This window comes from Oryzias latipes, chromosome 17, assembly GCF_002234675.1.
Source record: "Oryzias latipes chromosome 17, ASM223467v1".
In the NCBI taxonomy this organism is placed as follows: domain Eukaryota; kingdom Metazoa; phylum Chordata; class Actinopteri; order Beloniformes; family Adrianichthyidae; genus Oryzias; species Oryzias latipes.
Window position 1 is genome coordinate 28,964,630 of NC_019875.2, and position 20,369 is coordinate 28,984,998.

Below are 20,369 nucleotides of genomic sequence, written 5' to 3' on the forward strand. Positions count from 1 at the left end.
TGACAGGAGAACACACACAAGTCCTGAAAACTGAACGCAACAAGAAAACCCGACAAAGCACACAAAAAGGTGCGTCACTGCGCTGTGGGATCGGTTGGACTAACAGTGTCAGAAATGTGCATCGCAGCTTCACACTTTACTAAAGCCAAGAATCCCAACTGTGTGTTTGAGCAAAACGCCTCGATTGTTGCGTCTGTGGTTACAACACGAACTTTAGTTTTTCTATCGAATTACATAAATGCCAAAAATTGAAAGGGCGTAAAGACAACTAAGCGGGCGTATTTAGAAACTGAGTGAGTGAACCTTAAAACCGTGCTGGCGCAATTCTAACCAAGCGACCCCTTCTACACATTCCAGAAAGACTCACATCTATCAAATTTGTTTTAGAAAAACTTCTATAGGCCATAATTATAGTTCTAATTTTAGCTCCCACTTTGTGGTGTGAAAGAAAAAAAGTCTCTTCCCGACAGAGCAAACAGAAGCTTTAATGGTCGTTTTCTGCTGCTGGAAGCTGCCAGAACAAGGTCATTTTCAAACCATGCACTCATAATGAGCAAAGGCTTTAAGAGCCTGCATAAAAATAAAGTTTTGTGCATTAAGCGTGTTTCTGACAGAAGACAAATTAGTCTGTGAATAGCACCTGGATGGTCTGGAAGGACAGAGCGGCTTTGAAAAAGGTGTGGATTTTGCACGCTTCACAGGCTTTTCTGCCAAGTTTCACTCATCACTGCGAAGAATCTCATCTCCTTTTTGTTTGACTTCTGATAATTAGTTACTTTTTATGGAGCTGAAGGAGGAGGTGGTGAAATACAGGAACGAGTCTTCAGTTCCCTTTGTGTTTGTGACAGCTTTCCAGGCCTGCTGATGGCGATGAACTGTCAGACAGCTTCCCGAAAAGACGAGCGGGTGAAAGCGGTAGAGGGTGTGAGCATGTTTCAGCTGCTTGGTTTGGACTGAAAAGCATCTATTTTCATGCTCCATCAGCTTTTCTTTTTCATTCATCATGTGGTTTAAAAAAAACATAAAAACTCTTAAACAAAAATTCAGTTAAGTATTTAAAAACTTAAAAACACAATGTTTCGTGTATTTAACACTGATTCATTTTGGGCTTGTGGAGGACCAAGCTGTTTTAGGTACTGCCAAAAAACACTGCATAGCCTTTGCATCACTCCTGGCACGACGTGCTATACTGCTTAAATGGAAAGATACCTTTCACCCGTCTTATTCACAGTAGCTACAGGATATCATGTCCTGCTTAAAACTGGAGAAAATTAGGTGTTCACTCAAAACGTCTCTTGACATATTTGAATATTTATGGGGTCCCTTTTTGAGAACATTTCCAGCTCTTTATTAATATAAGCCTACAGCAGTTTAGCTGCATGTGGTAGCACATAACGCAGGTCCTGCTTGATGGAGTGATGGTATTTATTTATTATTCTTACGTATTATTATGTTTTTGGGTTTTTTTTAGTATGTTTTTTTTTCTCTTTCCTCAGCTTTCAGTAATTTGTCTTTCAGACTTACAGTACTCTGTACTTGTGTATGTATAATGTAAAACTCAATAAAAATACCTTGGGTATAAAAACTTAAGAAACATTAGAACCACCACCAACTATGATCCCCATGAAGTGTGTGAAATTTTGTTGATTTTGGAAAAACACGTTTTGAGACCCAAAGTCAGTTTTGGCACCATTTATTTACCACCATTTTATTATTTGCTGATGGTTTCTCCCGCAGTGATGTCATAATTTTTTATTTTTCACTATGTCAAAGGTTCATACAAGGTGTGTACACATTTTGGTGAGTTCTGGAGCATGTGACATGTTTGCTCATACATGCAGTAAGAAATAGAAAAACTTATATTAAGTAATTATTGTTTTCCACTGATCCGTGTTAGAGATACATTTTCAGTTGATTGGACACGTTTTCCACAGTTTCTGAGGTTAAAATCGCCGAATTTGAGTGTTGCGCGATCATATTCGGAGCGCTGAGCCTCATGTCTGACTGCAGGACTCAATTTTAGTAGTGACGTGTGGTGAGGGAGCGCTGACTGTAAGGGCGAAGAAAATGTTGAGAGGGAGAGACTTATTGAAGTAAAGGAAAATAAGGAAGACTTTTCCAAAAGATCATATGGAGCTTTTTGGTGGAGAAGGATGGACTCAAAAAGTAAGGCCAAACATGGTTTTCAATCTTTGTTTTTTTTTTTAAATAACATAGCAGTAAGTGAAAATAAATGCAAGTATTCGAAAACAAAATTTTGGGCCTAAATTCATTATTTCTATGACCATTTTCACAGACAACATTTGACAACACCGATTAAAGCACCAGAATTTGAAGCTGGAAAAGTACCAGAAATAGTTACTGAGGGTCCAAATTAAATGATTAAATGTGTGTGTTAAAAGTTCATAAGAATAATTTATACACAAGAAGAGTGTTCTAGCCATGTCTATAAAAGAAATATTCCCTGTAGGACAAAGATGTTCTTGTGTGGAATCTTCTATGCTGTTATCTGCTGTTGAATGAATAGGGAAATCTTCAGTTCTTGCTATTGCAAATGTGACTCCAGAGGAGTCGGTGCCTCAGCAGACATCAACCTCACCGCACGACACTGCTGCATAGGAAGAAAACAAAAAGAAAACAGAAGTGCTACATTAAAGTTACCCCACAGACATGAGATCAAAACCCATTTAAAGAAACATAAAAGGGTTCATTCTGCATAAACTAAGAGGCCACACGCCTGCAGGATTAGCAGGACGGTAAGGATTTTCTGTAACATAAACTTCAGAGAATAGAACAGACTATAGCTCTGGGGAATTCAAGTTTTTTTGTCCATTTTTCCATCCTTTCTTATAATCATCAAACACACAATTTCAAGTCTGTCTCAGACTTCCTCCTGGACGACATCAACATTTTGTTCAACACATTTTTACCTGGAAATGACACAAATGCACAAACCCTTTTCCTTCCTGTGTGTAAAAAAATAGATTACCTGGTGGACCTGCAGCTCCCTTCCTTTTTGACATGACAGCTCAGCACTGCATCCATGTCCCCTTCACTGCCCCAGTCACTCAGATGCCTCCCCCGTCCCCCCTTGTTTCAGTCACAGGAACAGCATCATGTACAGAATGTGAAGATGTAAAAAATGTGTGGAGATGCTGTTCGTGCCGCAGATTCGGTGGGAAAGACGGGCTTTGTGGTCCGGTAATGAGGTTTACCTACTGTGACTCAAATCTCATTTGTTCCTGTGGGTTGTTGTCAGAGGAGCAACAGATTGAAGAACTCAGTTAGAGCCCTCCTCTTCATCCTCATCATCCTCATCCGCCAGTGAGAGAACAGCTGTACATCTACAGTATCCAGACGTCTTCGGAAACTTGCTGGTGTCAAACATTCACGTGCCAACACGACAGAAAAAAATCAAAATGATAAGTTAAAACAATTATTCACAAACAAAATGATGACATCACAGCGGGAGAAACCGTGAAACAAATACATGAATGGGGCCAAAATCTCTTATGAGAATAAAAAAATGTTAAAAATCCTCTAATAAAAACAAGACACACATAACAGATATATTCAAATTAAAAATGATTATGGGATGGCCACAGGACTTTCGGCTTGGCGCCATTTTGCGACAAAGTGTGAAATTTGTCACATTTTCCAACAATGTGGAAAAAGTAAAACTTTTGTTTGAGCGATCTTCATGAAATCTAACACATAAGCCACCAGCTTAAGTCAACGACCACAAACATTTTCTGACCTTTAATTTTAGGAAGAGGGTGCCATTATTTAAAACAAAAACAGAAAAACAAATCACCTTTAGTACGAGCCACATATTAAAACTCTTCTTTGGGATTTCACTTTATCGGCAGGAGAAAAAGTCCTGGAATAAGAAGTTTTTAACATTGTTTGTAGGACGAGTCGGCAAAGGTGTCGTGTTCCTTTATTGATCAGAAAATGTTGTGAAATGTAATACAGGGACCTTTGGCTCAAGCTGAACAAAGCGATAGGACATACAATTGGAACATATTAGGAAGGTGGGCGTGGTCAACACAAACCTCTGTTGCCAAGGGAATCTAAACGTTTCCTTTTGCTAATTCTTCTGAAAAATTACAAAGACCTGTTTGTAAACCCCTGCCAACAAAACGATGAAATAGTTGCTATGGAGATTAAACAAGAAGAAAAGCTGTGACTGGCTAAACGGCCTTGTGGCAGCCGTGAAGGCGGGTCAAAGGGGAGCGACGAGTTCAAGGGCAGGTGTCGCCTTCAGCCCATGCGACGCCGCTTGTGGCTTTGATAAACATTTGATTATGATTTGTTAAGTTCAAAGATCTCTTTGAAAGAAAAAGTGTTACGTGACATTTAACCTCTTATTTAATGAATAAAAACCATACAATCATTGTTATTGTAGATTGTAAGACCATACAAACACTTTCCTCTTGTGTTTTTGCGTTTACTGTCAGTCATTATTGTTCCCGTCCTCTGCAGCCACAAACTTGATTTCGGCATTGGCGGTCCTTGAGGCCATGCTGCTATCTCGGACCTTGTGCTTAAACAGGAAGGGGAAGATTTTCCTGAAGGACTTCTGAAAGCTGGCCCCCATGAATCCATAGATGATGGGGTTGACTGAAGAGTTAGCGTAGGACATGCAGTTGGCCCATGTCTTGATCTTGTAGGTTGTGTAGTTTGGACGGTAGTTTGGGTAGAAGGATTGAAAAAGGACAAATATCTGGATGGGACCCCAGCAGATGGCGAAGAGTAGAACGATCACCACCACCATCTTGGAGACTTTGCTCCTGATGCTGATTGTTCTTTCAGACAGAAGGTTGACCTGAAGAGGACACCAAGAGACGGACCATCAAGCTTTTTTCAATTCTTTCAAACTTTGGAAAAAGCTGCTGCCTGTGATGGCCTCTGGTTCAATTCATTGACTTGTCTCAAATGCGATAAAAATGCAATACAACAGATGTTCTTCATACCTGATAGTGGTGGTCTATTGGTTCCACTGTGGGCTGACCAACCCTTTTTACCATCAGAGTGTAGCAGAAGGAGATCGTCAGCACCGGCAGCAGGTACGCAGCTATGAACTGGTAGAGGATGAAGGCCCTCTCGTGAAGCTTTGAGGGAAATCTTTCCACGCAGTATTGTCTCGGGCCGTACCAATATCCCTCCTCTAGTCGTTGGTAAATTAGGATCGGAGATGACAGTATGAAAGAGCCTGGATGGAACCACAAGTGTGTCAGCAGAAATGACTTCTCCTTCATGTCATGATTGTATTTTCCGCACTACAGGGCACACCAGATTATAAAGCGCACTGTCAATGAAGGGTCTACTTTCAAACTTCCAGTATGTCATATATAAGTGTAAGGCGCATTGAGCGAAAACAAATCAGTCCGTCAGACCCTCTTAACTACGTTCAACGTAACTCTTGCTTGTGACACACTACAAGTTAGCCATGTGTGATGCATTAACCTATTTACAATACCTGTACAACTCAACCTCATTTGCAACATGTAAAAAAACAGACCGCTGAAACAAACATCACTGTGGCAACGCTATCTACGTACATTTTGCGCATTGGTATGAATTGTCGGTCTTCGGTCAGTGATTCATGCGTGGTATACATAGTTCAGAAGTGTTTCTTGTGTTTGTTATTAGTCGATGTGAACAAATGTCAGTCGAGGGTTTCGGTGTCTGTACGATATGTATTTACGGGAATTCTGTTTTGAGCTGTTCAGAATTGTTGGGAGAATTATGCAGTTTACACATATTTTACATAATTAAACGCAATTATTCCGTAACTCTTATGCAATTGTGTGTGATTTTTCGGGAGATCCATACGAAAATTTCTGGCTTTCCACTCCTTTTCCACGTATGTCTGACAGACTTTTCATGCATGAACCACCGATGTATATTCTTTATATCGCGTAAACGGCGCACATATCACGTTAAAATCATGTAATTGTCACTCGAAATACTAATAAATTCCATATTTATTAGCCAATAACCACGCGCGGTTTATGTTCTGTGGTAATTAACATGGCTTATTTGTACTTCCTCCGTGGTTTTAACTCAATTCATTCGTGATTCATCTGTGAAAGTTTCACCTAAAGACCACAACTTTTCTTACTTTTTCTACGTAGTTTTCATCAGCGCATTATGCCCAAAATGTACGTAGTGGCTGTTTGATACAGCCTTTATTAAAGAAAACATAGTCTGACACCGCTACATGTTAGTTGCGCTAGTGTATCCACAGTAGCACACATCATTGTATGCAACAGCACAACCAGAATTAATTAAAAAGATTGTAAATGGACTTATTTAGAAAAACATTAAGGCTTTTAAGTGTGCCTTATAGTGCGGAAAATATTATTACAAATTTCTAAATATTGTTGTAATCACTGTTTTCAAGGTATTAAAGAACAATGCAACATACTTATCCAAATGCAGATACTGACAATCATGGCTACTTTTGGGGTACGGTGGCGGAGAGATTTCAGGGGGTAGACGGTCACATAACAACGATCGCCACTCATTGCAGTCAGGGTGATACAAGTAGCCTGCACTGTCACCTATAGGGCAGACACGGAGAAGCCAAGTCAGAGCCCTTTCAAGCACACTCTTTAGATCAAGAGTTACTTTCTAAGGTGGATAACCAAGATCTGCCTGTGTTTTGACTTTTCTTTTAATGTTCACTTTTAAATTTGGCTCAGATTTGTTCAGTTCTCTGAGCTTCCAAAGAAACGACAAGGAAATGGAAAAAGTGGGTTAAAGATTAATTAACAGTATTTGGAAGGAAAATAGATTCTGTTTGAGGTAATTATTTTTACCAAGTTACATTTTCAGTGTGGTTTTGTGAGCCCTAACTAAATTAAACTTCTAAAGAAGAACAGCAATTAAACAGCAGCTCCCTGTCCATATTTAATGATTATGAGTTGGTTCCAACCTTCAAAGAGTCTTTTTTTTTTTTTAGTTAAGTCATTTTTGAGTTTCTCTAATTCATAGTCTGAAATGATTAGGAGTCATTGATGCTGTTTTGTTGCTTTCCAACACATTTTTTCACTTTCTTTCTGCACAGCAGACATAAACTAGCATGACAGCATCATTTTCCTAAGATTGCAGGAATAATAGAAATGTGAGAACATGAAAGGTTAGAATCTCCCTTAATGGTCTTTTTTTCTGTGTCCAACCATTGTTTGGTGATTCCTGAGAATGGGTCCAGACGCCATTATCCTGCAGAGCTGTGGAGCAACGCATCAGTATTTCAAAGAGGGGGGTTCACGGTGAGTTCAGCACGGATGGATTTGGGAGGGAGGATGCCACACTCACGGGATTCTTAAGTAACAAACCTTGAAAAAAGTCTGTTTATTCTGTTTTGTATTAACTGCGTTAAACGCTGTTTTATTACAGCAACAGAAGTTAAACATTACAAATAAAACAGGAATCATCTGCATGAAGGTCCTGATGAGAAAATGTTCAAACGATCTACCTCTCTCCTCTGATGATGGTACCTTTGAAACACCTTTGTTTGTATCAGGACATTCTCCAGAATATTAGAAATTTGTTCCTGTGAAGTCCTGCAGGCCCTACAGCTATTTCTTCCACCGTGAAAGTAGATCCTCTGAGCTGGGTTTCAATCAGCTGTCAGGAAAGATCATGTACAATCTTTGAAGCAGTTTTCTTTCTTAACCAGTTTGGACTATTCCTATCTGTGTGGAGAGTAGGATAAAGTTCTTTTAAACCAGGGGGTCCCCAATATGTCCCGTGATCGCAAAAAAGTGTGTGTAGGTCACAGGTCATCAAAAAATATATATAAATGTCTTTGGAGCTGCTGATAGAAAAATAACCCTTTTCATCATGTCATAATGTCACATATTCATCTAAATGTATTAATTTAATTAAAGATTATGGTCTGATTTACTTTGTATATAAGTACACAAGTATTGACATTTTAAACTATGATTCTATAATTTTAGATATTTTAATCGCACACAATTAACTTCAAAAGTATCTGTTAAAAGATCTCTTAAAACTCTTTAGAGTTTCAAAAGCACAGTTAAGACTGTGCGTAATGATAAACAACCAGTAATGATAAACAACCAGTAAACTTGTCTGCTCTATGCTGCTTCATGGTCTTATCCCCCCCTCTCTCTAACGTCCCTCTCTCTTCTTCCCTTCTTTCCTTTTCCGTCCGGTCCAACACCAAATATTTTCAAACATAATTGAAATTAATAAAGTTTGGCCTCAATTACAAAAGGGGTTTATTCATTCATACCTCTGGTTTGTCTGAAGATTAATAACCCCTACTGTTAAAGTAAAATATGTCCAACACAAGAGGCCCTCAGCTCTCATCTGTCTGCCCAGCTGTTGGACAGGACAAGTTAAAAAAAACAAAACAAAACAAAAGCACGGTAAAGACAAAGTTCACTTTAAGTTTTCACACAGTCGTTTTTCTGTGAGTTTCATTGTGTGTTTACTCTGACAGCCTTGATTTATGATTTATTTTATTTGTAAAAAAAGTCTAATATGAAGGAGTAAGGAGCAACTTTCCTTCCTCTATTCACACTCAAAAAATGGAATTGTCACTACTGTTGGATATAAATATTATTATTACGTTTGAATTACCTAAAATTGTGAGTTTCCCATGTAAATTCAAAGTCAGGCGAGATTTTGTGACTCCCGCCATACGTCTTCACGTTCTGATGGAAGCAGCAGACACTGTTTGCAACTATTTCCACACAACAATTTCAGATCTGTTAACAGATGTTAACAGATTACAAATACTATTTAAAAAAAGTTTGGAATGTAAAGGTTTTAATGGGAAAAATAAAAGGAAAAATCCGCAAAAAAAAAAAAAAATGCACGTGACTAAAATATTTTTTATTCAAACACCGAAGTCATTAAAGCATTAAGATAACCTGCCAAGGTGGAGCTATTTACAGTGTGCCTGTAAATTTGTTTGCATCATTGATTTGTTCTTAACATGTTAATTTGGGAACCACAGCTACAATGGAGTTTTAGGGCCAGTGTCTAAACAAACATTTTTATTTTAAACCATGGCTATAAAGTCGTACATTCACAAGAAAAAAGTCATAAATGTTAAATTAAGAGAACAAAGTCGCAAATGTACGACTTTAAATCTCGTAAATTCAAATAAATAAATAAACATTCAGCTCATCTGTTCCATTGAGTCTAGTCCGTCTGCTCTGCTGCTGCGCGCATCCTGTTTACTTCCTTTTTACGAGAAAAAAGTCGTAAATTTTCCTTTTATTTTTGGTGACCCTAAAACCTTGGACTGGCCTTAGACTTGTCTGAGTAAACATGCTGTTTTTGTCCACTTTCTGGTTAATATTCTATTTTAATCATCACCTTCTCTGTCTCTTTTCGTCTTTGCCTCACTGGCTTCATTAGTTTATCTAATTAGCCTTCAGTGTTTACTTAATCCTCTTTTTCATATTAATCTGCTCCTCTTCTTTCTGCTAATTACTTTTGTCTGCCCTTATTCATACATTTCATCCTTTTAGTTATTTATTCCTCTGGTGGTTCTTCTTTTTGTTTTTAGTACATTTTACTGTGTTGCTGTCTGTCCCTTCAGGGGACATTTCACAAAAACACCTTTTTAAAGTCTCATGATATTAAAAATGATTTACAAAAACTAATTAGAAAGATCCAAAACTCTAAACACTATTCTTTTCTGCAGTAGTTTAACAATCATTGAAGTGTGATTCTGCTCTCTGAATGGATAGATGGCTGCTGTGTCTTCATGCTCTATGGATATCCAAGCCCTACTCATGACTGATTACCTGGTTCAGGTGTGTCCAACCAATTAGAACATGAGCAGGGTGCGTTAAATAACACGCAGGAACGCGTTGCCTGCCGTTAGTTTGACCACGACGTTTCCCTCAGGTCTAATCATAGACTGGGCTCTTTATTGGCATCTATCAATCACATTTACAGATTTTTATTTTTTTGTGTCTTGCAATTTTTATCCTCAAAAACAAGTAAAAGAAGTCCAGCAGACGTTTATCGTTGGTGCAGCTTCACATTGAAAAGGTCGTATTTTGTTTTTCCATAGGCAGCAATTTCTGCACTGCTAGAGTAGCTCTTATTACAGTACGGCTCAAAACTGTAGCTTTAAATATATGAGTTCACTTGTTTTCGCTCACGTGCTTTCAGTGAAGTTAAATAAGAGTTAACAATCGTTCACGGTTCCCTCCTGATCATTAGAAAACTGAGTAAACAGAGTTTTTGATTCCACTTCCATGTCTGGTTGGTGCATCAGTTTAGCCTACTAGATGTTCAAAAGCTGAAAAAAAAAACATAGGATGTGTTTCAACAAATGTCAAACACGTACGCAGCGCCTGCAAAATTTCCTATAAAAAAAGAGGTAGTATTGATGTTTGAACAATAAATCCCCATTTCCCCAGAAATCCACCCAGGAGTTTGAATTCCCTCACACCCTGTTCATGTTGGCAGCTGCATTCGTTTCCATAGGTGTTATTAAACACTGTCCGTTTTCCCTTCATTGATTAGTTCAGCTCAGACAGGTTTTACCGCTTAATTAGACTCCAGGAGAATTGTAGTCGTTTTAGAATTTCCTAAGGTGCTCCAGATAGGAGACAGGTTCAGGCATGCAAGATTAATGAAGACAGCACAAATTACAGATAGAAAACCATTTTTTTCTTTCTTTTTCGGCACCATGAATATATATATTTAAATAGATTTTAGTCATCAGGGTTTTTATTCAGGTATTAGACTTTCAATGCTATTAAAGGCAGAAATTCAGGCTAAAATGTCTGAATCATCTCCCTATTGAACCAGTTTATGCAAAATATTCAAATGAAGAGCTCCTTCTTTTCAAAATAAAACTCATTATTTGCTGTTACTTCATTATTAGTTTCTTTAAAATCACACTCTGGACGTTTTTAAAGAGACTGCTAAATTCTTTTTTTTTTTTTTTTTTTTTAACTTGTCCTGTCCAACAGCTGGGCAAACAGATGAAAGCTGAGGGCCTCTTGTGTTGGACATATTTTAATTTAACAAGAGGGGTTATTCATCTTCAGACAAACCAAAGGTATGTCTGAATAAACCCCTTTTGTAATTGAGGCCAAACTTTATTAATTTCAATCATGTTTGAAAATCTTTGGTGTTGGACCGGACGGAAAAGGAAAGAGGGGAAGAAGAGAGAGGGACGTTAGAGAGAGGGGGGGGTAGGAGGGTGATAATAGGAGGGGAAGGGGGATAAGACCATGAAGCAGCATAGAGCAGACAGGTTTACTGGTTGTTTATCGTTACGGTACGGTTCAAATGTAGTACAAAAAGGGCGGGGCCTGTTCACACACACTCAAATATTATCAACACACCTGCTAGCCGCAAAAATGTCCACATGTCAACATGCACACAAAACAGATAGTGTTCACGAACGCATACCTATGCCTTTAAACCAACTAGTGTGAAATCTTTCATTCATTCAATCATGCAAACTATTAGTGCAAAGGTGGGCTAACACCTGTGCTCAGGTGAGTGTATATGTTCTTCTAAAATGGATGGTGGAATGTGAAAAGAAGGAGGAGGAGCGCCCAGCCACCCCCATACCCAGACCCCCGCCGCAGCGGCAGCTGGAAGCCGGAATTCCCCCAACGCCACACGGGAACAGGCAGGGAACAACCGCCCCCCGGGCGACCAAGACCGCCACCCAGGCCAGGGCCAGCAGGACCGCCGCGAGGCCCCCAGAGCCAGAGAGCAGGGAGGCGCAGAGGGAAAGAGAGCGCCGCCCCAGCCCAGCCAGGAAAGCAGCCCCCCGCCGCGCCGGAAGAGCCCAACGCAGGGCCCCACCGGAGAGGGACGCCCACAGCCCCAGACGAGCACCCCACCACCACCCAGGAGTTCCGGGCATCCCCCCGCCCCGACCCCAGGTACGAGCCAGGACCCCCCAAGGGAGACCCGCTCCGCACTCCAGGCAGCCACCCACCCGGCCCACGGTTGGTCCAGGTAGGAGCAAGGCAGGGGCCCGCCGCCCCCGCCCAGGAGGGGGGAACCCCGGGGAAAAAAGGGCGGCCCACAAGGGATGTTATAAATATGGCCCGACCAGGCTCGGCCATGTTGGAAGTTTGGCGGGGCCCAGCGCCCAGGGGGAAGGACCAGGACCCACCCCCCAGGGACACGAACACCCCCGGCTCAGGTGTAATATGAACCCCCCCACCGTGCGGAGAGGGCACCGCCGGGCCCAGGGAGCCGGCACCCAAGGGACAAGAGACTGCTAAATTCTAACGATTTACTGCTTGTTGCTACAGAAACAAAATATGTTTAAATTGTAAAAAAACAACAACAAAAAAAACACTGTTTTTGGCATCAAAGACAGTCTGTGCAGCTTCACTTCCCTTGAGAATAGATCAAGACTCTAATTCTCATCTGTTTGTGTTTGGAACTCCACCTTACACCACCTTTACTCCTTAACCCTGAATCCTGTCACTTCTCTTTACACATTAGCCTTTGCTTAAAAGTCTAATGAAGAGAACTGAATGGAGCTTTGCAGCAATAAAACAGTCTTTGATGTAAAGCTTTCTGAAGCCAGAGTTTCAATTGTTTCTTTTTTTTTTATTTAAAGATGAAAAACTTTCTCTTTCTCTTATTTTAATAGGTAAAATGAAAACTATACTCGTAGTGTTTCTGCCTCATTCCTGATGAGATTGGCAAACTGGTGAGTTCAGGGACGGCTTTGGGTCATGCAAAAAGCTGCTGAACAAAGTGTCCTTGCATCCTGACAAAAAAAACAAAAAAACAACATATTTAAAGGCCAGAAGTTGTTGATGGATTTTCTAATGTTGTTACACAGACCTGTAATTATTTATATAAACTACTGTTTTAAAGTTAAGCATCTACAAAGTTTTAGTTTCTTTCAACTTTTCAGCACGTTTCTTGCAATTGCTGTTGGGTCTAGTGAACCAAAAAAATAAACTGTACCACTCGTTTTATAGCAGTTTCCCCTGTTGTAGCTGAATGTTCATTTGATCTCATGTTTTCACTGCACTCGCCACAAAAACTCACTCAGGTTATGGATGCCAAATTTGAAAAAAAGAAAAAAAAGTGAGTGTGATGTAATTATGTTACCTGCTGCAAAAAAGCAACAAACTTGCACATAAATGTGCCGAAGATCCATCCAGGTAGGGGGTACAGGGTGGCGGTGAAGGGGACGCAGCACACCAAGAAGATGATATCAGTGGCAGCCAGGTTTGCTTGACAGGAGAAAATAAAATTAAACAGAGAGGGGCTTTTAGTCTCCAGACTGCAGCAGCTGTAGGATGACAAAAAAAGCGTCCTGTTGGCTGCATTTCTGACATTCGTCATGAGAGATTTGTCTTTCCTTACATTTAAAAATCAACATTGATTTCTGCTGGAATTTAGATTAAGAATGTAGGATATCAATGCAATTAAACATACAAAACAGAAACGTTTTGGTGCATTGAAATGATTGATGAACTGACATCATTATAACTTTTAGTTGGAGTTTAGCTGATCACTTGAAATGCCTCTTTTTGTTGAAGTTATGTTTCCAGTTTTCTCTTTCATCTAAAAGTTCTTAACTTCAAATACTTTCCTCTAATTTCTGCTAAAGATCCACAAAGCCATGTGCAAAAAATAAAAACCCCAGAACAAAGGAATTTTTAATGCTATAATATAAATATAATATTGTCATCAATATTATGACAATATTGTTTACAATATTGTTTGTTGTTTACTGAATGGAAACAGCAAACCAATTCATAAGTTCCCCTTCTACGTCTTGTTTGACCTGTTATGATTGTATTAGTGCATTAGTGTATTAGTGTCTGGTTTTGTCAGGCGCGTGTGTATGAGATTAAAAAATATCTTTTTTTCCTCTTTTAAAATACATAAATAAATATTCAGCAAAAACTGTTCTCTGCCTAGTTACGCGCGGACTCGAGTCACATGACTCGGACACGACTCAGACAGATTTTTTCAGTGTTGTGTTGTTTTGTGTTGTGTTGCGAAATCTAAATCTAAATCTAAATCTCGCCCGCCGTGGGTCTGAAAGTACAATCAAAAAAATCGAGTGCTTCTCTGAGAAGAACTAGTGTGGATTGATGCTAACTGGAATTAAGACCACAATGCATTGCGTCTAAAGATGTTTCTATGGAAGTCTATGGAATGTTGGCTTATGGTAGGAAGTGGGCACTTTTACTTTGGAATGCCAAGGGGAGGAGTCACTCAGTCCAGTTCTCACATACAGTCAATGGTTCTTCTTCTTCTTACTGCCTTTTACGCCTTGAGACGCTTAGGGCAGCAACGAAATCTTTCCACTTCTGACGGTCGCGGGGCAAGGGGATGATGGTTCCCCACGTGTGTCCAAATTCTTTCAAATCGGTTTCTACTGTTCGGCGCCAGGTGATCTTCGGCCGTCCTCTTTTTCTTTTTCCATCTGGTGTCCAATGTATTGCTGTCTTTATTATTGTGTTGTCTTCACTCCTGAGTACATGTCCAATCCATGTCCAGCGTCTCTTGAGGATAATTGATGACATGTCTTCTTGATTGCTGCGGAAGAATAGATCTTCATTGGAAATCTTTTGGGGCCAGAAAATTCTTAATATCCTCCTTAAATTTTTGGTTTGGAAGTTCGAAGGTTTTGTCAAGTCCTGCTGTGTCATTCTCCAGCACTCTGCTCCATACAGTAATACTAACAGAACACAGCTGCTGTAGAGCTTCAGTTTTGTCTTAGTGCTGTACTGTGATGTCTTCCAAATATTGTTCATGCTTATGAATGCGAGCGACCCTTGCTTTATTAATCCTGTTCTGTATGTCCTTATTACTTCCACCTTCTGACGTGATGATGCTAGCCAAATAAGTAAAGCTTTCAGTGAATGGTAAATTCTGATGATTGACCTGGATGGGGGGCTGTGACGTAGTATTCAAGGTCAAAATCGCTGACTTGCTTTGGTTGATTTTGAGACCAACCTGGGATCCAAATCGGCTTAACCGCTCAGTCTTGTCTTGCATGTGTCGGTGAATACAAGAGATCAGTGCCAGATCGTCAGCAAAGTCGAGATCCTCAATGGTGGAGAAGAGTGTCCATCTGATGCCAGTTGGTCCTGCGTCAGTCGTGCGCCTCATCACCCAGTCTATCACTATGTTGAAGAGAAGAGCTGACATCACACATCCTTGACGGACTCCTGTTTTCCAGATGTCACTTCCTCCCACACAGCATCTGTAGTTGTTATACAACCTTTTGAAGAAATCTTTCACTGATGTGGCGCAAAAATAGAGCAGAGAATGTTCCTTTTTTAAGGGAAATGGTAAAGTTACATTATGTGAAACTTTGTTTTTGACAGTAATTACACTTAAGTTTCAAGCTGCAGCTGCTCTGTTGGTTGTTTGCAGCATTTTGCTTTGAATCATCCAGGAGTTTCGGTTATGAATCTCTGAGTCTGTGCACACAGATGGACACAAAGCACTCAGTGTGTCTCATCTTCATTCAAGTGGCCAACCTGATATAAATCTCACATCTCTGTGTGCTTCACACGCCAAGCAAAGGTTGCAAGACCAACCTTGGCAGTCTGGCTCCGGCTTCCCTTTCTCGTCCTGACACCACACACCACTTGCTCTGAGCTCTAATGGCTGATCTAATCAGCTGCTGAAGTATTATGCGGAATAGGATAAGACAGATGTTGCAGCTGCTAATTAAACGAAGCCGAATATGAAAACCTTTCAACCCTTGAGAGGTTTGATTCCTGAATATGTTGGTGTTACGTCCAGAAATGACATCCTTCCCCCAAATGTGCTCATTTCATCTGCACACATTTCAAGTGTTGTTCACTTGTTTTTGTTTATATTCATTTAAATCATTTATTGAAGTTGTTCTTGATGTGTTATAAAAACAATAACGCAGTGATGAACCACTGAATCGAAGTTAGGGTCCTCAGTTTTAAATTAGGACTCAGCTTCAAGGTAAATGCACATCTTAGATTTTATTTATTTTCCCTGATTCCTTAAACATCATAAACCCTCTGAGCCAAATCTAATCAGATGAAAACCAGGAAGAACAAGGAAGACAATTATACTTTCACAGCGAGCTCTGAGCCCCGAGAACTAATCATCAATAAAAAACAGCAGTGGCTCTAAAGTGCCATTCATACTCATTTACGTGAGGATTTATCAAGTGTATTAATGTGTTAAGTAACAATAGAAAACAGTATTTTTTTTGGTTAAGAGGCAAAAACATCTCCAACATGAAAAAAAGCTGACCTTTTTAACCCCTTGACGCCTGAATTTATTTCACATTGTGAAAAAAAGGCTCACATATGATTCTGCATTCAAGGAGATGTTAAAGAGCCTTTATACCACGGTCCGGGTGAATACTCAAATCTGATTGGCTGCTGGGTGTGCATTAAAACCTGATAACCGCACGGTGAAAAAAGAAGTTCCGGTCACCTAGCTTGAATGTTTCGTATCAGTGCACCAGCTTCTTTAAAACAACCTTTTGCTTCATACTTTGAACAAAAACAAGCGGTAAGAAGTGAACTTTCTCTCTGAACTGATGCTTTATTCAACCCATCGGGAAGATCCGCATATATATATCGCCGAATCTTGACTGCAGCGGTGGTGCTGAGCGATGCGCCGCATCTCGTAATACATAGTCCGCTTTTTGTGAGAAAAGCGATCTAAATCCGAAAAAACAAGACGGTTCGCATCGGACAGTTCAGGCTTCCACGGCGTGCGTTAAAAAGTAATAACGCACACTTACATATCCTGCTTTTCTTAAGCCTTTCAAAGTAAAATACAGTATATCCATTTTTAGATCATATATAACCTTTGGCACGTGATTTCTTTAATGAAATGTGAGTTTTTTTTCGCAGCTCATTTTCCTACCCAGAAGTAAGAGGACTCAATTCCTGAGGCTCCGCCTTTCTCTCCTTGTGGGTGCTGCCCAATTCATGACATCAACCTAGAGGCGGCTTTGGCGGCGTGTCCGCTTTTCCCCCACAAAACTTTTGCAATCATGCATGTGCACATTGTGCATACAAAATGCTAATCACCGCTAGCTCCTCTGGGAAAATGGGTGTGTGTCAACCTAGGGGCGGTGCTGGCACCACAAACTCTTCCTGAAAGGGGCGGTTCCTCACTTTGTGATGTCACAATGTGAAGACTGGTGCTCAGAGTGCAGGGTTTTAGAGGAATGCTCAAAAATGAACTGCACAAAAAAACGCTTTTAGATTGTTCTCCGTGAGGAAATAATATAATAATACAAAAATGATAAAAAAATCTAAAAGTTGATTTTGCATTAAATAGGCCCTTGAACTATGATTGTGTTGTTTTTAGCCAAAATCAAAAAGCCTGTTTGTATTTTTTTTGTTTCTGCAGAGCGGCAGAATTCATTAGAAATTTGTCTGCCCCCACTTCTCTTTACCCACTTATTTTCATGCTCTCCTCCTAGCTTACAGCCCCTCAAACCCCCAACCCAACATCAATGGTTCAACAACGATGTTTATTAATATCAGAGTTATCCAGCCGTACAGTTGGGATCCGGATTCCAGCTCAGACGAGGAAAACAAAGACGTACAGGGAAAGCGGATGCATCAGAATGGAGCGGAGCAGGGAGCTTGTGGCCCCCGCTTTGAGGATTTTTTTCTACGCCACAAATATCCCCTTTTTGAAACAGCATTTTTTTGTCTGCTCCTCATTCACAACGATTTGAATAAAGAAATACTCAGAAAAGCAGTTATCAGCTTAATTTTCTTTATAAATGTCCTCCAACATCAGAAAAATACCTTAAGAACGTGTAAAAAAACAACAACACAATTTTAATTTGAGTAGGTGTTTAAAACTTTTTCTTCTGGATAAATGAGAATCTTAACAGATGTGTACTTAAATGTTATTTAGACAGTTGAGAATGTTTCGCAATTTTAGCACATGTTTCGCATGTTGTGTGCAGAATGTTTTCTAAAAAGCAAATCAAATATCATGTAGTCCAGAATTGAAGCTATAATCATGTTAACCAAAACAAAAAGGTCCAGATGTTTAGCAGAGAAGCAACAGTTGTGCAACAAATCCCTTCTGCATCGTGTTCGGATTTTTTTGGAGCAATAAGCCTCACAGAGCTGTCAGCTGCACAAATTGTTAATTGCAAATTGTTTTCCGTCTCAAAACTCCCGAGGTGCACGCTCACTACGCCGGGGAAATGAGATTAGCCTCCTACACCTGTTCCTTCACATCCGAGCACCTGCTCCTCCTGCTCATGATGAAAGTTAAAACCGCAGCAAGCAGACGGCGTTTTTATCTGTTGGTATGAACTCAGCAAACGCAGATTCAGCTAGAGAGCACTGACCTTCCTCTTTTCTTTATTTATAGCAGGTCTTTTGAGGCAAGTGATTAACATTATTCTACAGGATCCACCAGATCTTGCGGCTCTTTTACGTTTTGAAAACAGCCCTGCAGTCATGCACACATGGATTTGCTCACCTATGTAGAAGTTAGTGGCCGTCCTCATCTGTCTGTGTTTAGAAATCACATAGATAACCAGAGAGTTGCCGACAAGTCCAACCAGCATGATGAGCGAGAAGAACAAAGGGACCAGCCAGGCATCGGTCAGGAAGGGATGCTGATCTCCTTCCTCCTCATCCTCGTCCAGATGCATCCCTCCGGAGACGTTGCCCTCGGATCTGTTGACCCCCACCTGCTCGGTGGAGTTCCAGAGCCCGTTGGAGGAGGAGGAGTGCATGGTGTCAGGGCAGAGGGAGGAATGGGGGGCAGGAGAGCAGGCTGGAGAAGGAAGCAGAGCTCACAGTTGGGAGAGAGCGCACGCAGCGTGCACGTACCGATTCCAGTCTGCCCTAAGGCAAAGACGATGGACGGAGGCTGAAAAACAAAGCTGCCAGGGATGTGACCAAAAAACTAAAAAAGGGAAATTCCCAGAATATTTTTTAGCCCAGAAGAAAACGTTTGTGAGATAATTTCAGGAGACTTAGGTTATATAAAGTGATACCTATCACTGCAGAAAGAGGGAAAATTAAATATGTGAACAGACCATTGAAAGAACAAATAAGTAAAGTGACAAAAAGGCTTTTTTTCTCAGTGCAAACTGAAGGAAAACTGCACCTTTGTGTTACAATATCACTCCTTGAGCCTTGAAACAGCTGTTTCTGACAAAGAGTCAGCACAGACTGAAATAGAAAATAAGGTGAAAGCTGCAAAACGGACAAAAATCTCCTGTGAGCCTGCGGTCACGAGCAAGAGAATCCACACTTCTGCTTATTTTCTCCTCCTTTTTTTCCACCACCTGTATTTGCAGCCAATTCCAAGCTCTGTTCATTCCAGCACTCCAGCTTTTCAGGGGACAAACCGCCGCTTGGCAATTAGCAGAAAACAAATATCTGCTTTACGGGAAGATGCAAAAGCCTCCAGCATCGCCCCGGTGATCATCCTCCAAGCAGAGTGGACTCTCTCTGAAGCAGGGACGGCACAGGAGATGCTGACGGCGGGGTGGGAATGAGCGAGAACGAGGACACGTGCGTCTGAAGGGGGAGGAAGGCGCACACACACAGGATGCATCTCAATACATGTGGGCTACTGCATGACTCCGGGCAAAATGTTCTTTTGTAAGGGTCTCCTAGCAACATGATCCCTTAACTTGCCTTCTTCCCCACAGAAATAAATGAATAAATAAAAACAGTAAAGCCTCCTACACTTGCTTTGCTCCTCCACAAAGGAGAAGTCATAACAACTGCAGCTCTTCACTGAGATCGGCAGTAGGTAAAAAAACAAAAAGCATCACCACTGTCAAGTGGAAAGGTTCATTTCCTTGTCTTTTCATTTTAATATGAACAAAATCACAACAAATACACTTTGCATGAAAAGTTTCTCCTGTTTCCTCACCAAAAACTATATTTGGTAGAAGTAAAATGACAGTTTTGTTTGACAAAAACAAAAGAAAGCTTGCTTTTAGCTAAAAATAATAAGTGATTTGTGAAAAATCTTTTTCCTTTATAAATGCACAATTGTTATTCCCATAATGACCCATTAAAAACTATAATTAATGTAGTTTATTTGCACATTTTCTCTTGAAAGGCCGTGTCACACAACCACATTTTGCGTATTTTCCACGCTCTGGTGATACAGGCATGACGTACGTCAGTCATAAGTGTCGTTTGCGTTCGTCGACGTGCGCAGACGTCCGTCGAGAGTTCCAGCTGATGGGTCTATACGTGAATTTGGTTTTGAGCTGTTTACATTTCTTTTATGAATTACGCAGTTTAATTGTTTGTAGTTTATATGGAATCATTACCCAAATTTTACGCAATTGTGCGTGATTTTTGTGAGATGCGTGTTCATGTCTTTCCATGACCGTTCCACGTATGTCT

At 40.4% G+C, this 20,369-nt stretch overlaps 1 protein-coding gene across 1 annotated transcript; it reads right to left on the minus strand.

Annotated features, from left to right (window-relative positions):
* Window positions 1–3,744: 3,744 nt before the first annotated feature.
* LOC101162001 (G-protein coupled receptor 54) lies at window positions 3,745–19,514 on the minus strand. The gene is made up of 5 exons (XM_004079431.4): window positions 18,472–19,514; window positions 13,108–13,232; window positions 6,434–6,569; window positions 4,977–5,215; window positions 3,745–4,828 (listed from the first exon to the last, which is right to left on the minus strand). The coding sequence occupies exons 1-5, from the start codon at window positions 18,728–18,730 to the stop codon at window positions 4,457–4,459; spliced, it is 1,131 nt and encodes a 376-aa protein (XP_004079479.1). The 5' UTR covers window positions 18,731–19,514; the 3' UTR covers window positions 3,745–4,456.
* Window positions 19,515–20,369: the final 855 nt, after the last annotated feature.

What these genes read in the sequence shown, in the direction of transcription:
- LOC101162001 (XM_004079431.4), bottom strand. Translation starts at nt 18,730, where the DNA reads ATGCACTCCTCCTCCTCCAACGGGCTCTGGAACTCCACCGAGCAGGTG. An exon ending in GGCCACTAACTTCTACATAG is followed by an intron (nt 13,233 to 18,471) that starts GTGAGCAAATCC and finishes TCTCCTGTCAAG; the next exon opens with CAAACCTGGCTGCCACTGAT. An exon ending in CAATAGACCACCACTATCAG is followed by an intron (nt 4,829 to 4,976) that starts GTATGAAGAACA and finishes TGTCCTCTTCAG; the next exon opens with GTCAACCTTCTGTCTGAAAG.